This window comes from Pseudonaja textilis, chromosome 9 (assembly GCF_049901715.1).
Source record: "Pseudonaja textilis isolate UNSWEBS1 chromosome 9, rPseTex1.2, whole genome shotgun sequence".
Classification (NCBI taxonomy): domain Eukaryota; kingdom Metazoa; phylum Chordata; class Lepidosauria; order Squamata; family Elapidae; genus Pseudonaja; species Pseudonaja textilis.
In genome coordinates, this window is record NC_141998.1 from 5,158,050 (window position 1) to 5,177,185 (window position 19,136).

At 41.2% G+C, this 19,136-nt stretch overlaps 1 protein-coding gene across 5 annotated transcripts in view; it reads right to left on the reverse strand.

The window, feature by feature from the left end:
* Positions 1-2,739: 2,739 nt before the first annotated feature.
* SLC39A14 (solute carrier family 39 member 14) overlaps positions 2,740-19,136 on the reverse strand; it is a 58,276-nt gene continuing 41,879 nt past the window's right edge. For all 5 annotated transcript variants that reach the window (XM_026714995.2, XM_087938671.1, XM_087938672.1 and 2 more), the window contains 5 exons: positions 18,274-18,396; positions 14,376-14,558; positions 12,395-12,602; positions 10,666-10,850; positions 2,740-7,580 (listed from right to left, as the gene is read on the reverse strand). In XM_026714995.2, the coding sequence (XP_026570780.1) occupies positions 7,434-7,580; positions 10,666-10,850; positions 12,395-12,602; positions 14,376-14,558; positions 18,274-18,396 (846 nt within the window). In that variant the 3' untranslated portion in view covers positions 2,740-7,433. The remainder of the gene's footprint in view (positions 7,581-10,665; positions 10,851-12,394; positions 12,603-14,375; positions 14,559-18,273; positions 18,397-19,136) is intronic.

Here is a 19,136-nt window from a genome sequence, read left to right on the forward strand (position 1 = left end):
CCTGATGATGGCAGATGAGATTCTGCCGAAATGTTGCTACAACTTTAAAAGCACAACCTAGAACTGAACATCTTTTTAGACTTTGCTGTTCCAATTGCTTTGGAAGATCATTGGCTTAATAAACATAAGAAAAGTTAAATGCAGAAACCACACACATCTGCTTCAAATCAGATATTTTTTTCCCTTTGTCAAAAAAGTGGGGGATTCACATTTAAATTCAAGGAAAGCAGTCTACTTTTATTTTACAAGAAGTGAAATGTTTGGGGAAAAAATCAATAGTAGGCATATTTAATGCATTATATGTGTACAGAAAACTAAGAACCCGTCAAGTTGATTGTCATGTCATATGCTGTGGTAAGCAAGATTTATTTTAAGACTATACACCCACACACATCTATATACTTATATATATATACAGTATATGGAAGTGCTGCTTTAAAAAGGAAATCAAAAATCCAGAAAATATAGAGCCACTATGTTAAAACATGGCATAGGTGTATGTATATTGTAAAAAGGCAGCCATTATTATTTATTAACTAGTTTGTGGATTAATGTATAAAACCAGCAAACCAACAGCTTATTCCATTAATCATATATAATCCATTGCTTAGGATATGAGTGAGTTATCCTTTTACAGCTGGAGGTTGCACATTTTAAGTGCGGGTTCAGAGTTCCAGGGGATGTAGCCGATGTTGCATGACATCAGGAGCATAAAGCAAAAAATTTCTGATCTTTAGATTCAGGAAGTGGGGGTAATTACACAAAATAGCCCAATATATCATTGAAAAGAGAAAGAAGGCGTGTTTAGATACATTCACTACCTTGATATAAAAATATTAAGGGTGGAATAAAAAATTAAAAAGCAGAGGGGAATTTGACTGGGGCAAACTGCCAATTTGCTGTTGAATTGGCAACACAAAACCTGAGGCTTGTAAAACTGACACACCATTGTTTTGTTCAGATGATTGATTCTTACTTGTAACAAAGTAAATTCTTTCATTATGCTCATGGGGGAATGGGGTCAGAGACGGTCACCAAGTGCCGCGTAGAGAGGAAAAATCCAGCAAAATGTTTTTGATATATTTAGGTCATGCATTTAACATGATGAGTTGATTAAATAATTCTCCTGTACATAAAATATTCGGAGACATTCTGGCAAGTCTGCAAACTTATCATCCTCATTTCACTTAGCCAAACTTGGATCATATCAACAAGCTAAACAGGTATTATCTGGGTTAATAGTACTTGAATATGAAAATACTTAGGAATCCTAAGACTATAATCTAGATAGGAAGTTGAAAAAAATGGAAGAAAGCAGTGGCAAATCACTTCAATACTGTTGCCCAACAACCAGGGTAAGTATTTTCTGTTGGAAGAGTCAAGCTTGACTCAAAAGTGACTTTTTCGGTTTTTCCGGGATTCATTGAACAAAAAAGGAGGGTGCTCTTAATGTTGAAGTCACAAAGTATGTTTTGCTCAGGTGAAAAGTGTCAGGAATCAGAAAGATCTTCAGGTTAGGAAGATTTTAATTCCACTTTGGCAAAAATAAAATACGTTCAACCATATCCTCCTCAAGGCAAAGTTCACAATACTTGAAAGTGGGAAACAGAAAGTAGAGAGTCCTTATATCAACAAGTAAATATTTTGTTACCAGCAATTCTTTTTTAAAAAATGTTTTATCTATCAGTTGGAAAGTATAAAGTATCAAAAAGTAAAAACAGGTACTTCTCACAAACTTACTGGGTTTTTTCTCCATCTTTCCTGATGAAGGCTTCCTGAAAAGTTTTGCACATTGTTTTTAAGCCTTCAGTCATATTATTTTAGTATAATTTTAAAGGACCTGAGAGAATTTTAAAATCACTTAGAGCAAATTGGCATCAGTGTGCAATATTTTAATCAGTTTGATTCATTTTTTTAACGGGGCTACAAATGATGTGGCAACTGATGTGTTTTTTAAAAAAAAATACACACATTTTAAATAATATACATGGCTGCCATCTTCTGTTTTAAAAGTAAAACTACACCTAAATTGAAAAATCAATGTTGAACTAACCAATAGATAATTAAACCCACGCTATATTGTTCAATCATTTTCACCAGGGTTGCTTGTCCTTGGTCAGTGCCTGAGTGGCTAGTGGTTCCAAGGTGCTCCTTGATTATTCTTGTCCTCCTAGCTGCATGTTATCACTTTGTGAGTGCCTTTCCAGCTCTCTTCCCAACATTACCTGTCACTTAGCAATATTTTACAAAAATTCAAGCAAACCTGGAGTTTCAGAAAACTGAATCAATGACCTTGCAATTACTGTATGCATAATTATATTATCTATATGGCATTAGCCCACTGATTAAATGAGGCCACCATTTGAGATGCTGGTCCATGCATTCCACATCTAATAGAAGGCATAGGGTGGAGATTTGGAAGAAGGTCCTATCATTTGCATGACACATCACCAAGTTTAAAGCTACTACTTAAAATGCATTTAATCTGTTGGCTTTTCCTGTTTCACTGAATAATTGTATTTTTAATTACATGTCTAACCTTCATAACACCTCTTATACTAAAAGCAAATAAAAAATACAGTTTCTTACAGAAGACATCAAACGTTCTTGCTTTGCTTTACTCTCTCAAAATAGACTACTACAGCGTATTTTTCTTTTCAAATAAACCTTTTAAAAGGGGTCAAACATGAAAGATATGTCCTTCCAGGTTCATTCTGGGAGTAAAGAAATACAATTCAGTTGTCATTATAGAAGTTTATTTGTATAAACAACAGGTCACATGACATAATTTATATTCTTTGTTTTGACAAGTTTTCTTACAACACCTGAGTTATTTAAATACTGAGATAGGGAAAAAGCCTCAATTTTCTAAGAAAAGTTCAAATCAAATATTTGCTCACAATTGGTCAGTTTTGTTTTTCCCTTCTACTGGATAGGCATTTCCGGCACAAACTAGAGAAAATGGTACTTTATTTGCACATTCTTACAAATGTCCATTATTGCAGTGGTACACAATGTAGTCCCCAGCCTCCTCAGAGCCTTTAATAAATACGAAGTTTACAAGCTTTGTCCACTGAACTTAGTAGACCTAACTGCACATCCAGTCTGCCGCATACCATTTCAGATAACCATTTTCAGATAACCATTTTCAGATAACCATTTGAACTGTCAAACTAAACCGGTGCTCCTTTGTCTATGAGTGAGCTTAGCTCCACACCAAAAGGAAACTCTCATAATGTATTTAAGTAATTGTATTGAATAGCTAGATACTACTTATTCTAGGAATTTGTACATGTCTAGTGAAGCTAGTGGAAAAGACAACAGGTATCTCCCCTATTTAAATACCGGGTTTTTATCTTCAAATAATTTCGACATGTAGACATTGATCTGGCTATGTCAGAATTCAGAGCAGCTGCAGCCACTTTGCTCTTAGCTAGAGATTCACCACCTTCTTATAATTCTGGGAAAGATTGATGCCTTCAAAGCAGCTAATTCCTACGCAGAAGTTAGGAAGTGATGCTGTAAGAATTATCAATCTACTTTCAAGTGAAAAATAAAACCCCACTGTACAAGACTAGAGTATTCAGTTTTGGCCTTTTGGGGAGTAAAGAAGACTCATTTTGATATATTAGTAACATGCAGAGGACGAAACTAGCTAAAGTTACAGCATTAGAAGAGCGAAATGAGGGATCTCCAGCTAAGGCTTATTCGGTCCCAGTTATGTTTAAAAGCTTTTTCTATATCAGAGGTCCCCAAACTTGGCAACTTTAAGACTTGTGGACTTCAACTCCCAGAATTCTCCAGACAGCATAGCTGGAGAATTCTGGGAGTTGAAGTTCAGAAGTCTTAAAGTTTCCAAGTTTGGGGACCTCCTGTTCTATATGGACTATTATTTATTTGTTAATTTATATAGCTTCTCGTGTCACGAAACAAGTGACCCTGTCAGTACAACAAAACTAAATACCTAAAACAATTTTCATTATTAAAAATTCTAACAACGAAGCGAAGAAGTAGTAGGCAAAGGGATATTAATGATAACGGATTATTCGTGTTATTCTGCCTCACTAACTCACTGGTCTCCTGACCACCAGGTCTTGAGGGAACATTGGAAGCTCAGAAATATGGAGCCAACCTCATGCCAAGATGGACAATATGCCGCAATCTATGTGCCACAGCAGAAAAGGTTCACCGCCTAAGGCAGGGGTATCTAACCTGAGCAACTTTAAGAATCGTGGACTTCAGCTCCAAGCCATGGGCTGGCTGGAGAATTCTGGGAGTTGAAGTCCCCAGGTCCTAAAGTTGGCTCTGGCCTGGGGCCTGCCAAATGTAGTTCCCAAGGCAACGGAACCTCTGTAAATGCCCTCTCAGCTGCATCTGGTGGGACGGACAAGATGGAATTGAGAAGAGGTGGCCCCATGCCACGTAGGGCTTTAAAGGTCAACCCCAGCGCCTTCAATTGGACAAACTGGGAATCAGGGCGTCCTGTTAAGCAGAGGTATAACATGTGTCCTACCAGAATATAGATAAGATGCTTTAGGAACGACAATATGGGAATAAGTGAGAAAACTATTATTGGATGGAGTGAAGCGGGTGGCTCTCAACAATGTGGACTGGATCAAGGGAACAATGATGATTTGATTTAACAGATTGACAGAGTTGGGACCTTGTAGGTCATCTAGTCCAACCCACCCAAGCAGGAGACCCTATACTATTTCTGACAGACAATCAAGCAGCATATTCAGCTTCTCTACTCAAAATGGCAACTAGGGTCATGCAGAGTAGTAGTAAACCTGGCAGTTTCTGTTTACTGTAGCCCTATTAGATCAAATGAAAGATGATCAATGCTACGAGGGGCTTCTCTAAAGGTAAACATAGCACTTTATTAACATAGTTTAGTGAGGAAACTCAGATGCCTCTTTGGGGGCATTTCACTTTTATGCATCTCACCTAAAGGATCTCAAATTCCTAGGCCTGCTTAAATACTGCCTTTTTTTTTTTTACAGGACAGGCTAAAACAGTAGATTTGATCAGGAGGTTACATTTGGATTAAAAAAAAGGCCTGCACAGCCATTTGAATGTATTGCATTTTGAAACCCCAGTTGCATTAAACTGGAGGCCGAAAGCCTGCTATCGTCATTATATTTCATAGGGGTTTGCATTGCAAGCCATCTCAGAGGGACTGAGTCCTCTTATCTGAGCAATCAACCATTTAAGAGCCAAAATTGAGCAAAACACCCTTCCAGTTAGCCACAGTGGCATGTATAGTCTTTTATAAAGTGGTGAGCGAGTGGTATGGATGAGTTGGTGACCTGCAGTTAAGTTTAGCTTTGCCTTCCACTGTCGCTCCAATGGGCCTCCTTCATTTCTTCTTTTTTAAGAAGACTTGTGCATAATTTGAAATTATAGGCATGGCATCTCTAAGCATGGCCCTTAAGAAGCAACATGAAGACTGTGACAGCCACCAGTTGAATTTTCAGTAGGCTTAGAACAGGGGTCCCCAAACTTGGCATCTTTAAGACTTGTGGACCAACTCCCAGAATTCCGGGAGTTGAAGCCCACAAATCTTAAAGTTGCCAAGGTTGGGGACCTCTCTAAGGCTTAGAAGGTATAAATTAGTTTTCCCTGGACAGTTTTCCACTTGGTTCTTATCTTGAACCAATGAGGAAAAGATCGATCTGCCATACAGTTAACTCAATCATAGCTGCCAATGTCAATTTACACGGATCATCCTGAAGTACTACATACTTTTCAGTTACAATTTATTGAAGAGAAAATAAACTAATTCATGTCAGGCAGATGTGGACCCCAATTTGATGCAACCATCAGGGTTTTCACACAATCTATGAGAGAGAAGGAAGCGTCACAGACTGCTGAGTGCTTCTGAACAAATCAAATCTGATTTTGCAAAAGAACGTCTTAGTGGATCCCACTCGAATTGCAAAGAATAAAGAAATGCCTTTGGAATTTGCTACTTCCACACTGAAGTCTCAATCTGATGCTCCAGAGAAAAGGGGAATCGGTACAACTTATGCGTAAAATAGAACAGAATTATTCATCTGCAAAAGTTTGGCTTAAAAGGGTACTTTCCCTAGCTGTACTGAAAAGAACTGAGTTTCCTTTTGCTGATATAAGCGTAACCGTTTTAAATGTTTAAAGAGGGTGTGTGAGATGTGAATAATGTGCTACACACTTAAGCTGACAGGCTTGATCTTATCAATATGATAATACATCAGTTCACCTAGTGACTCTGGGAAATTTAACCCTGCAATAAATCTCTCCAGCAAATTCTTCAAATTTAGGCTTCATTTCCATAAACAATCCCAATATCTTCACACCAGCCAGAGGATGCAGTCCAACTACTTCATACATCATTTCTTTCCAGATATAAATAGACTCCACACTGGCCAGATTTATCCTACACAAAATCAACTTGCAAAATAGCAGCTGCGTGGGCCAGCCTGCGGGCGAATCTTTTGAAGGAAATTAAAGAAGGAGATGTTAACGGAAGGGCTGAAAAAGATATCCCTTTTGAAAACAAGAGGGGAAAGAGGGCACCAAAAGGACTTCAAAATGTGTCTTCCAGGATGGTCTTTTTCTTTTTCTTTTTCTTGGGAGTCCGAAATATATAACGATGCCATTTGAATAAAGGAATTTTAAGTCAAGTTGTCCCCACATACATTCCTACGTAAACTAGAGCTCACTGCATTCATTGGTACGAGTTTTCAATATAACATGTTCTTTCATGTTTGGACGGTGCACAGGTCACAAAAAGCACTTTTCCTTTCTCACACAAAAATGTAATTTAGCAGAGTGGAAGAGACCACAGCGATTTTCTAGTCTAACCCATGCTTAAGGCCAATTTCCCCCAAACAGTTCTCTAACCTGCTGTAATTTTTAGTTCTGATTTCCCCCACCCCCTGAAGCCACCTAATTTTCTAAAATTTGGAGTGACTCCAACCAACCAATTAACTGACCCAAAACTGATGCAGAGCTTAAAATTTAAAACATTACTGTCCTTAGTAATCGGGGTGTGGAAGTGGGGGGAAGGCATCCTGCTAGCCAATTTGCTGGTATTTTTGTAGCTTTAAAAGGGATATGCACCAAGCTACTTGTGCCTGGGAAGGAAGCAAGAATAATGCAACATCAGGAAATTAGAAGCCTTTCTTCACCGATTCCATCCAAATATGGGGGGGAAAAAGAGAGAGAAAAGGGTAGGAAGGAGAGACAAATGCTGTTGTAACTTTAAGAAATGATTCCCCCAGTCGTTTAATTGCTAGAGAGAAAAGTTGTCAGCCTGTGCAGGTTGTCAGTCCAATAAGAAATCTAAGAAGCAGGCTGAATAAACATGTCCCTTCCTGAAATCCTTGACAAAAAAAATAAATAAAAAATAAACTGTGCTTAGCAGAGTCCACAGACCTGGAGTTTTTCAGCCTCTACCCGAGCTGGATTTCTCCCGAGAACATAGTGAGCAACACCATGATAGTGAATCCCGTCAGCAGTCCAGCGTTCTGAATCGCAAATGCAATCAAAGCACTTCCACTCCTCTCGTCTTCTTTGCTGACTTCGTTCATCTCTGGGAACTTATAAATTAAGAAAATTAATTAGAGGGGCTTTCGTTTTATTATTATTTTCCTCGTTTCGTTTTACAGCAAGGGTGTCAAACTCAAGGCTCGGGGGGACCGGATCCGGTTCGTGGGGTGCTTCGATTTGGCCCACGAAGCCACCCTGGAAACAGCAAAAGGACCGGCCTGCAGTGCTTCTGCCAGTGACAACGGAGCTCTGGAGGGCCCTCCCGAGCTCCGTTTTCGTTGGCAGAGGGTTGCAGGAGACTATGGCAGCCAAAAACGGAGCTCGGGAGCCCGTTTTCACCACAGGCGCCCCGACATGAGTGATGTCGAGCTGGCCACGCCCACCCCAACTGTCAAGCACAACCCTGATGCAGCCCTGAATGAAATCAAATTTGACACCCCTGTTCTTAAAGCAATTGCGAAACTTTTGGGGGGGGGGCAAGTTTGTAAATCAAACAGCCGTCAGATCTGTGTATCTGTCATTTCTTCAATGGAAGAAGAAAAGGGGGGGAGACTGATCTTTCTTGATGTAACCTGAGTATATTTAATTTTATATCGAATTTGCATAACCTACACATGATACAATGGAGAGATGAAACCCAGATGGCGGAACCTATCACCTCTGGGGGAGACAGCCAGGAGATGAAGAGACCATAAAAATTCCACAGTGAGATGTGTCCTGGGAAACCCTGGAAAAGATCGTTCTAAAAAGGGGGTGAAGGGGAATTAACATGTTGACTCTTTGTTTTACTGAATACACATCAAGATAAGGGGAGGGGTTTTAAACTCCCTTATCTATCTCTGCATGCCTGAGAGACCTTAGACGCTGCTTTTAATCCCCACATGAATTGTCTCATCTCAGTAAAGGATTCCTTTTGATGTGTTTTTGATACGTTTCCAGAAATTCATTCTAGTTGATTGAATGGGAAGAGTTCTGTAGCCTGACAACAGCATTCATTCCAAAGTGGCCCAGTGCGGAATAAACAAGCCATTTTAAAACGTCCAGATATGGTTAGCTGTGATCAGACATTACAGCGAAGGCCTTAGCTTCTCACAAATGAGGGCAACTAGACGTGTCCCAGGATAATGTTGCAGGATCCAATCTGGGTCAGAGGTTTATTCTTCCGAGCTTTTGGACTTGTGCTCAAACCCATCTTCAAGAACCTCTCTCTAGAAGAGGGTGTACTTCTCTCTACATTCTGGTAAAGAGGAGTTTCCCTGAGGATCGGCTCCAGCACAATGGTGGGATTCTATTTTTTTTACTACTATTTTTACTGGGCGTGGCTTGGTGGGCGTGGCAGGGGAAGGTTACTGCAAAATCCCTGTTCCCTCCCCACCCCACTAACCTGCTTTCCAGCTCTGTTCTCCTGTGCAGGGGAACAAAAGAAGACCCAGCCAATCAGCTGGGACTCGGGAGGCGGAGAATAGAAGGGGGAGGGGCCAGTTAGAGGCGGGATTTGCCAGTTCTCTGAACTAGTCAAAATGTCCGCTACTGGTTCTCCAGAACGTCAGAACCAACTGAATACCACCTCTAAGTCTGAACGCTTGGAAGATTAAACCTCTGGTCCCAGTAACCAACCCAGCTTAGCTTCTGTTGTTTGTTAGGTATGTTATAGAAGAGAAGTTTTAAAAAATAGTGGCTTTTCGGCCAATTCTTGGTTTTGTTTGGCTTCCTTTTTTCAGCTCTGTTTGCATCTTTGTAGAATTATGAGAGACTAATGTGCAGGGCATAGCAACAAACCAGCAAAGTGAATACAAACCATGCACGTTTTTACAGGTTATGGCTATTTACAGTTGCAACTGGCGATCCAAACCTAACCTTAGATTTCAAGGTGTTATTTATTAACCTTCAAACAAAGAACAGTTTATTCCCCAACCCTTCCACACTGCTTTGCATGATGTATGAACAGACTGAAACAACCTGAAGGACTAAATTTGCAGTTACGATTTTAAAAAAATCGAGACTTTGTTTATCCAACGATTTGCTGGACTGGGGCTGTTGATGCCAAAATGTATCTATGGCAGCCCTTGCAAAAGTCTCACATTAGTCACTTGGCACTAAGAAAAAGAGGGTAAAGGATTATGTTTGGAATGTAAAGGTTGCAGTCCAGGAGCCATAGACAGCCCTTGGCAACCTGAGATATCTGCAAATGAACTAAGTCCAAAATGTTGGCTTATCATTTTGCATTTTGGGAGAGTAAGACAAAAGTCTTGTTACTTTTCCTTTCTTCAAGTAGAATGATTATTCAAATCCCAAACCCCATCAAATCTTCTAGAACGGTTGGTCTTTCTTGTTGTGGCCTGCCAGCGGCCAGCAGAGCTGGCAGCAGACAGTGGGGAGGTTGAGGAGGAACGTGGGCCAGTCCTGGAGTCTGGGGAAGGCTCTGACAAGGGCTCTGCATTGGAGGCAGAGATGGGGCCAGGGCTGTCTGACAATTACCAGTTGCCTTCAGAGTCGGAGATCAGTGGGGCAGAAGAACAGCTGGAGCCTGTTTCCAGTATGCGCATGCACAGAGCTGCCAGGAGAAGGGAACAGCTAAGGAACAAGGGTCGGCTCGGGAGTAAAGGCACAGGTGGACAGTAAATGGCCCCTCCCATAGGGAATAAAGAGGAGAAAAGGGGGAGTTGTGTTTGCAGGATTAGTTCAATTCATTAGGGTGAAGATTTATTCCTGACTTCTTGCCAAGAATTGTCTGATACAGAGTGGTGTTTGCAAGATATCGGTCTGGCAACTCTCCCAGCCTGACAAAGGTCTGTAGTGGTGCAATCTCTTATGCATCGAAGGCAAATTCCTTGTGTGTCCAACCACATTTGTCCAATAAAGAATCCTAGTTCTAATTAGAGCTCGCAATTGGGCCCTTAGTTCAGGTTTTGCCAAAATAAAGTATTGTTCAGGAAGGAGTCAAGATCTGTTTTGTGCAAGAAGATTTCAATTTCTTATACCTCACCCAATCAGATCTCCTTTATATAAGTTTCAGACTCTGGGTAAAATAAGCCAAATAGTCTTACTATCCTGGCTAAAGGGGAAGTATAGGAGTTGTGGCTCCAACCTATCAGAAGGAAACCCGATGATTTCTTTTACCTGCCTACCACTTACCATGTCAGCCAATGCAATGTAGAGAAACATCCCGCCTGCTAGAGCGAAGATCCAGTTGGCTGAGAAGTGGCTGCCGGCCAATATTCCAAAGCCCAGGCCCAGGTAGCAACAGCAAGCGGAGAGGAAGTTGAAGAAAAGGGCTTGCTGGATTGTCATCCCAGAATTCAGCAGAATGACAAAATCTCCTGCAAAGAGGAACCACAGTTCCAAAGAAGTTTTAGAAGGAAAGGCATTGAGTTTGAAATTGGCAGAATCAAAGCTTTGAAGAGCTGCTGCCCAATACATTCATCCAAAAGCATTTGGCATTTTTCAGATCAACTCTCCCATATTAATGATCAACACATGTTTCTGCTCGGGGTGGGATACGATAGGGTTAACTACCAGTTCGGGATTTACGAGCTTCCCTGCAGGCTGCGAGCTGCGCCCCTGTAAATCGTCATCAGCAGCTGCCTGCAGAGAAGCAGCCTTCGAAACAGCCCTCTTTTCCTGCTTTTTTAACTGCAGCTGTGCCTCGTTCGGCAGCTGAAGTTGAACAAAATCAGGAAATAAAGGTCAGATAAAAGCCCAGATGGGTGGATGGGCAAAAACATCAGCAGACATAGAACCGGTTCAGAGCTACTGGTTCTACAGAGGTGGACAGAACTGGGAGAAACCCACCCCTGTTTCTGCTGCTGATATACTTCTTCTGCTTTGATGAAAACGATGAATCTTTGTCTAAACGGCAGCCAAAGCACTTAAACTTATATCACAGTACTTTTACAGCCCTCTCTAAGCGGTTTACAGAGTCAGCCTACTGTTCCCCAACAATTTGGGTCTTATTATTATTTTTTCCTTGGGTCTTATTTTCGGGGGAGGTCTTTTTCACTGTCTCACCTCACGGCATTGGCACTGACAGCCTGGCCCGGCAGCAGCCCATGTGGCTGCTGCCGGCCCACTGCTTCTGCAGCTGCTTGTCGCTGCTCACGCGAGGCACTTGCTGGCCTTAAAGGCCTCTGATGGCAAAATGGAGGCTGGGGGATGCCATGCGCATCAATCCGGAGCTGGTGTCCCATCTGCAGACGCCTTCAGAGAAGACCAAAATGGAGGACAGGGGCGAAATGAGCCAAGCGGTGGTAAGCGGGTGCAGGAGTGGACTGCCCAGGCGAGGCAGGTGTCGCGGTGTGGGAGGCCTGGCTGCAACTGTCCTAAGGTAAGTGGGTGCAGGGCAGGTGGGGGCAGCTCCACCCTCCTATCCCCCCTATTTTGATTTTTACCCATGAGCCTTGACCCACACCTCCTGCAACCAGGTGCAATGGAATGGGCAGGGTCTTAACTAGGGCTTATTTTTTTGGGGGGGGGTGTGTTACAGCTTATATCAGGCACATGTGTAAAAAAAATCAAGCTAGGGCTTATTTTCAGGATAGGTCTTATTTTGGGGGAAACACCATAATTTGACAATACGTTAATACAGCTGAATGCATATTACTGAAGCACTCATCGATGGTATGATGAGAACATTTCTTCTACCTTTTCTACAATACATAGAAATTGTAGAAATCTCTGCCCTGTTTTCTGTTGTTTGTGTTTTCTATCTAAAATAACAACCCTCAAATCCTCCTGGATCTTTCTTTGCAAGGCAGATGTTCCTACTTTTGATTGCTCCTTAATAAAAATTCCACTGAGGGCACCCCTAAAAGGAATTCCTGTGCATTTTTCCAGCCGTGAAGCAGAAAAGAAGCAGTACACACACCTAGCTCATGCGGGAATTCTTCGCAAAGAATGGCCACCGAGGTGCTGATGCCTTGAAAAACCGAGACGGTGAAGGAGGCGCCAATAGCCAGCCCATCAATGAAATTGTGAAGGCCATCACTCAAGGTTATCATCCAAGCCAGAGTGCCGATGTCTGAGTAACGCACCCCTTTCAACCAATAGCACATGCTTTGAGATGCTTGGAGGTCCTGGGAAAAAAGACGTATGACATTAAGAAAAGCTGAAAATCCTTCATGACGGGTGAATCAACAATCCTATAGGGAGCCTACAGGAGGGAGCATTTGTAGTTCAGGGTCTCTGAGCTTGGTGGTTTTCTTGCAGACGTTTCATTACCAAACTAGGTAACGTCATCAGGGAACCGCATCAGACTCTATATGGAGCCTGCATCATAACCTGTGGTCACCTAATCACATTACCTCCTATGATATAATAGGAGGCATAAGCATGCACATTGTGAGAATCTAATGTAGGGAAAGGAAATTCAGGTGTTGCCATTGAAACATTTTCCAATATTGCAATGGCAAAAAGTACAATCCTTGCATAAGAAATTCGTTTTACTACTATTCTATTCTACTACTTTACTTACTGCTATTACTAATAGCACAGTGGTTAGAATGCAGCACTGCAGGCTGTTTCTGTTGACCGCTAGTAGTTCAGCAGTTCAATTCTCACTGGCTCAAGGTTGACTCAGCCTTCCGTCCTTCCAAGGTGGGTAAAATGAGGACCCAACTTGTTGGGGGCAAGAGGCTGACTCTGTAAACTGCTTAGAGAGGGCTGCAAAGCGGTGTATTAGTCTAAGTGCTATAGCTATTCTTCAAGATTTGGGAGAAAGTAACTGCAGACCAGATATGTTATGCTATAGCTCAAGTATTTTAACCTTCCTCTGGAGCAATAACTTAATGTAGATTTCTGGATTTAGCTTGGTCGAGGATTTTATTCATATATTTATTAAATTTATTTGTCACCCATCTCACTCTCCTGTTCACAGGTTCTCAGTTGAATCTTAGTTGGGAGATGGACATCTGCAAGCAAGCAACCAAGGACCCTATATTTTTATGTGAACGTAGGGCTTACGGGGGTTAGTATTTATTTTGTGTTGACACTGTTTGCCATCTAGAGCCTCTAGCAGTGGTAACTGTGTGTGTGTGTGTGTGTGTGTGTGTGTGTGAGGGAGAGAGAGAGAGAGAGAAAGGGAAAGGGAAAGAAAAAGAGAGACAGAAAGAGACAGACAGACAGAAAGAGAGAGAGACAGAGTCAGAGAGAAAGAGAAAGAGAGAAAAAGAAAGAAACAGAGACAGAAGAGAGAGAAAGAGACAGAGAGGAAAAAAAAGAGACAGAGAGAAAGAGAGACAGAGACAGAAAAAGAGAGAGAAAGAGAAAGAGAAAGAAAGAAAGCAAGAAACAGACAAAGAAAAAAAGAGACAGAAAAAAAGAGAGAAAGAGAGACAGAGAGAAAGAAAGAAAGAGACAGAAAGAGAGAGAAATAAAAAGAGAGGCAGAGAGAAAGAGACAGAGACAGAAAAAGAGAGAGAGAGAAAAAGAGAGAGAAAGAAAAAGAGAAAGAAAAAGAGAAAGAGAGACAGAAAAAAGAAAGACAGAGACAGAGACAGAGAAAAGAAAGAGATGGAGAAACAGAAAGAGAAAGGGAAAGGGAAAGAGAAAGAGAGAGAAAGAAAGACAGAGACAGAAAGAAAGAGACAGAGAAAGAGACAGAAAGAGAGAGAGAGAAATAAAAGAGACAGAAAGAGAGACAGAGACAGAAAGAGAAAGAGAGAAAGAGAAAAGAGAGAAAGAAAGACAGAGAAAAAAAGAGACAGAGAGAAAAAAAAGAGAAAGAGAGAAAGAGAGACAAAGAGAGATAGAGACAGAGAAAGACAAGAAAGAGAGAGAGAGAAAGAGGAAGAGAGAGAGAGAAGGGCTCACTGGCCCCAAAAGCAACCCTGGTGTAATCATTCACTGACCTGAACAGACAAGGTGCTAACAACCTTCTGATCAGCAGCGGGATTCTTGCATTCCAAATCGCTGCCCTTATTAGGGATCATATGATCTAGGTCTCCATTCTGCAGCTTCTCAGTCACACCTTCTTCCTGGTCCTTCTTAGAAGGGAGGGACTCGCTGCTGTAATGGCTGTGTCCATGAAGGTGCTGGGGAACGCAGAGACAATTTCACCCAAAAAAGGTACATACAATGCCGCCACCACCAGATCCTGCCTTTCTGTGAAAACCTGATGATTATTTCAACAATCATTAAATACATGAACGAATGTAACCTCTCTCGAAGGCAATTTGAAGGACCAGTCAAACACTTGGACAACCTATATTTTGAACAATGGGCCTAGAAGTATTTTGGAAACCAGGTGGTGAGGCAATTGCACCTTCAGAGAGGGCACATTTCCGACTCTAAGCATGAGACACAAGGAAAATCTTTTCTCACTCTCTTGACAAGAAGACCTGCTAAGTAGGAAGGCTCACTTGCAGACTTAAGGAGCCTGCCACTCCCTCCGATAACTGGATTCTAAGCAGGGGTGGGTTTCTACCAGTTCTGTCCACCTCTGTAGAACTGGTAGCTCTGAAGAGCAGCAGACATAGAACCAGTTCTACGTCTGCTGATGTTTTTGCCCACCGGGGTCTTACCTGATCTTTGTTTCCTGATTTTTCAACTTCAGCTGCCGAGCGAGGCACAGCTGCAGTTAAAAAGCAGGAAAAGAGGGCTGTTTCAAAGGCTGCTTCTCTGCACGCAGCGTGCTGGTGACGATTTACAGGCGTGCAGCTCGCAGCGTGCAGGGAAGCACATCATAAATCACCAAACCTCCTAAATCCCAAACCGGTAGTTAACCCTGTCATATCCCACCCCTGATTCTAAGCTATTTAGAGTTCTTCTCATTGAGGGACGTGGTGACTCAGTAGCTAAGACGCTGAGCTTGTCGATCCGAAAAGGTCAGCAGTTGGGCAGTTCGAATCCCTAGCACCGCGGAACAGAGTGAGCTCCCGTTACTTGTCCCAGCTTCTGCCAACCTAGCAGTTTGAAAGCCTATAAAAATTCAAGTAGAAAAATAGGGACCACCTTTGGTGGGGAGATAACAGCGTTCCGTGCGCCGTTTAGTCATACCAGCCACATGACCACGGAGACATCTTCGGACAGCGCTGGCTCTTCGGTTTTGTAAAGGAGATGAGCACCACCCCCTAGAGCCGGAAATGACTAGCACGGATGTTACCTATCATTGACCAGACCTTTGAGTTGTACCTAGAAAACATGGGCTGATCTTTTAATGCTGCATTAGGGTATCATGACACCATGACCGTATCATGACAACTTAACTTCCAGCTTCCAACATATGCTTCCAAAAGTTCTTCCAGGGTAGAGCTACATGGAGGACATTGCAGTAATGGAGACGTGAGGCAACCTAAAGAACTTTGGCCAGGTTAGAGTGGCAGGAATTGCCACAACTTGCAAACAACGCATGAGATTCCAGGACAGTAGCAGTCCAGGTGTACTTCTAAACTATGGTTTTAATCTCTTGGAGCGAGCAGGTTTCTTTTCTAAACCATTGTGGGCTACAAACCCTGAGACTAGGATTCTACAAAGGACGCTGCCCTCTAATTTGCATTGAATCCCAGCATGTTCATCTCCACCCACCTCATTATTGCCCCTAAGAATTATTGAAGGTTTTCAACTAGCAAATTTAAATCTAAGTGATGACCTCTCTTAGTGTACCGCAGGCTACTTCTGCTGACTGCCGGCTGACTGCAATTTGGCAGTTCGAATCCCACCAGGCTCAAGCCTCCCATCGTTCTGAGGTGGGTAAAATGAGGACCCAGATTGTTGGGGGCAATTATGCTGACTTTGTAAACAGCTTAGAAAGGGCTGTGAAGCACTGTGAAGTGGTATATAAATGCTATTGCTATTGTCCTTCCTTCCTTCCTTCCCCCCCTCCCTTCCTTCCATGGTGCACTCTGGTTAGAATGCAATATTGCAGGCTGACTCTGCCCACAGCCAGGAGTTTGATCCTGACGGGCTGAAGGTTGACTCAGCTTTCCGTCCTTCCGAGGTGGGTAAAATGAGGAGCCAGATTGTTGGGAGGCAAGAGGCTGACTCTGTAAACTGCTTAGAGAGGGCTGTAAAAGCACTGTGAAGCGGTATATAAGTCTAAGTGCTAGTGCTACTTAAAAAGCAAGAAACAGGAGAAAGCTACTATGGTATTATAGGTTAAAAGCCTTAGGGAGGATACAACATCCTCTTGTTGAGGGCCATCTTTCTAGATACGATCCACCAGGATGGATCTGAATTACTGGGACTGAATCCCCATCCCAGCAGTCCTAGCTGATGGCATCCAAAATCACCATGAGGTCCAAAGACGACTTCTCACTAAGTTCTTGCCTTCTAGGAGGTTGATCAAAAAGTCCCCATCCCATATCAATCAGTGCAAGGTCCATGAGACGAGTTTCATCCAGATAAACATGGTTTGCTATTCACCACAGGACACCACATATTACCCATTATTATAACCCCTGCTATTATTATAGGTGGTTATTTTAGCTTCAATATGGCTATTGCCATATTTTTATACCTCCGTTCAAAACTGCTGTACCGCAGATATTTTGCCACATTTCTAGGCTATGCAACGTGATGCTTAATGCCTAACAATCCACAAAAGTTCATAATCATTAAGTGCCCCGATTACTGTGTTAAAAGGAAATATTTTCCAAATACTTCTTTCTGAACGTTCATGTACGCAATCATATTCAGCACTTTCACCTATATGTACATTGGAACAATTCTTCTCTCAGATATGATTTGCCTCTTTTGTCCTTTATTGACTGTTCCTTCCAATATCTACTCCATGGGTTGCTCAGCTGTTTTAATTCTGACATGTCCTACACTTGTTTTGTACCTGTAATCAGTACTGAAAACTTGAAAAGGGGAGAAACGGGGAATTCAAACAAGCAGGCAGGATCTATCTGATACTCTGCACAAAATACATCCCATATTAAAACCGGAAAAGAAACTCAGTATTTCTAAATGCATTTTTACTATTTTTTCTGTTGTAATTGATATTGAGCTGATGGGATTAAACTTTCACAAAATTTTTGAGGCTGTAATAAAAATTTAATTACAAAAACTTCCATAAAAAAAATAATGGTAGACGGGCACTTCAGTTTCTTCAAACGTTTATTACAACCTCTTCAGAAAATAAGCCAGGGCAGATAACTTCTCTGAAAAACAGCTGATTGCACACTTGATCAATATCTCTCAAACTTGGCACCTTTAAGACGGGATGGACTTCAGTTCCCAGAATTCCCCAATCAGCCATTTAACCAGAATTCCCCAATCAGCCGTTTCTCTCTTCTCTCTAGCAGAGGGTGTACTTCTCTCTACGTTCTGGTAAAGAGGAGTTTCCCTGAGGATCGGCTCCAGCACAATGGTGGGGTTCAATTTTTTTTACTACTATTTTTACTGGGTGTGGCTTGGTGAGCGTGGCAGGGGAAGGTTACTTCAAAATCCCCATTCCCTCCCCACCCCACTAACCTGCTTTCCAGCTCCGTTCTCCTGGGCAGGGCAACCAAAGAAGACCCAGCCAATCAGCTGGAACTGGGGAGGCGGAGAATAGATGGGGGCGGGGCCAGTCAGAGGCGGTATTTGCCAGTTCTCCGAACTACTCAAAATTTCTGCTACTGGTTCTCCAAAACTGGTCAGAACCAGCTGAATACCCACCTCTGGTATAGGGTCTCTCCCTTGAGCAGGGTGGGGTTGGACTGATCTCCAAGGTCCCCTTCTAACTCTATTCTGATGGATGGAAAATGCAATTAAATTCCAAAAGGAAAGGAACTAAAGGTTGTGTCAGGAACAACAGAGACTCACCTGATCCTTCTGTTTCAGGAGCATCTTCAGTATTTTCTCAGTGAAAAAAAAGAGATAAAATCCCCCAAAGACAACCGCAGATTTGGAGACATAGTCATCTTTCTGTGGATTGAAGCCAAAGGCCTGAAGGAAATGGGGAGAAAAAGGGTTGGCTGTCAAAAGTATGTATGTAAAAAAAATAAAAAATAAAAAAATAAAATAAAATAAAAATAAAATAAAATAAAAAAATAAAATAAAATAATAAAATAAAAAATAATAAAATAAAATAAAATATAAAATATAAAATAAAATAATAAAATTAAAATAAATAAATAAATAAAATAATAATAAAATAAAATAAAATATAAAATAAAATAAAAATCATAAAATAAAATAACAAAATAAAATAATAAAAGAAAATAACAAAATAAAACAATAAAAGAAAAAATAATAAAATAAAATAATAAATAAAATAAAATATAAATAAATAAAATAATAATAAAATAAAATAAAATAATAAAATATAAAATAATAAAATAAAATCATAAAATAAAATAAAATCATAAAATAAAATAAAAAATAATAAAATAAAATAAAATAATAAATAAAATAAAATATAAAATATAATAATAAAATTAAAATAAATTAAAATAAAATAAAATAAAAATAAAATAAATAAATATTACCCCTCCTTTTCTATCTAAAGTTCTGTCTTCCTTTCTTCTCACCTCTAAGGGTAGGCCAGAGTGGAGCTAAAAAGCTCCGGAGCTTCAGAATCTACCCGAGAAATGCATTTCCTGATCACGAGTGGCAACTAATTCGTATTACTACCGCGTGTCTCTAAGTTAAGCCCACATCAGATGTCCTCTCACCTTGCTCAGCAA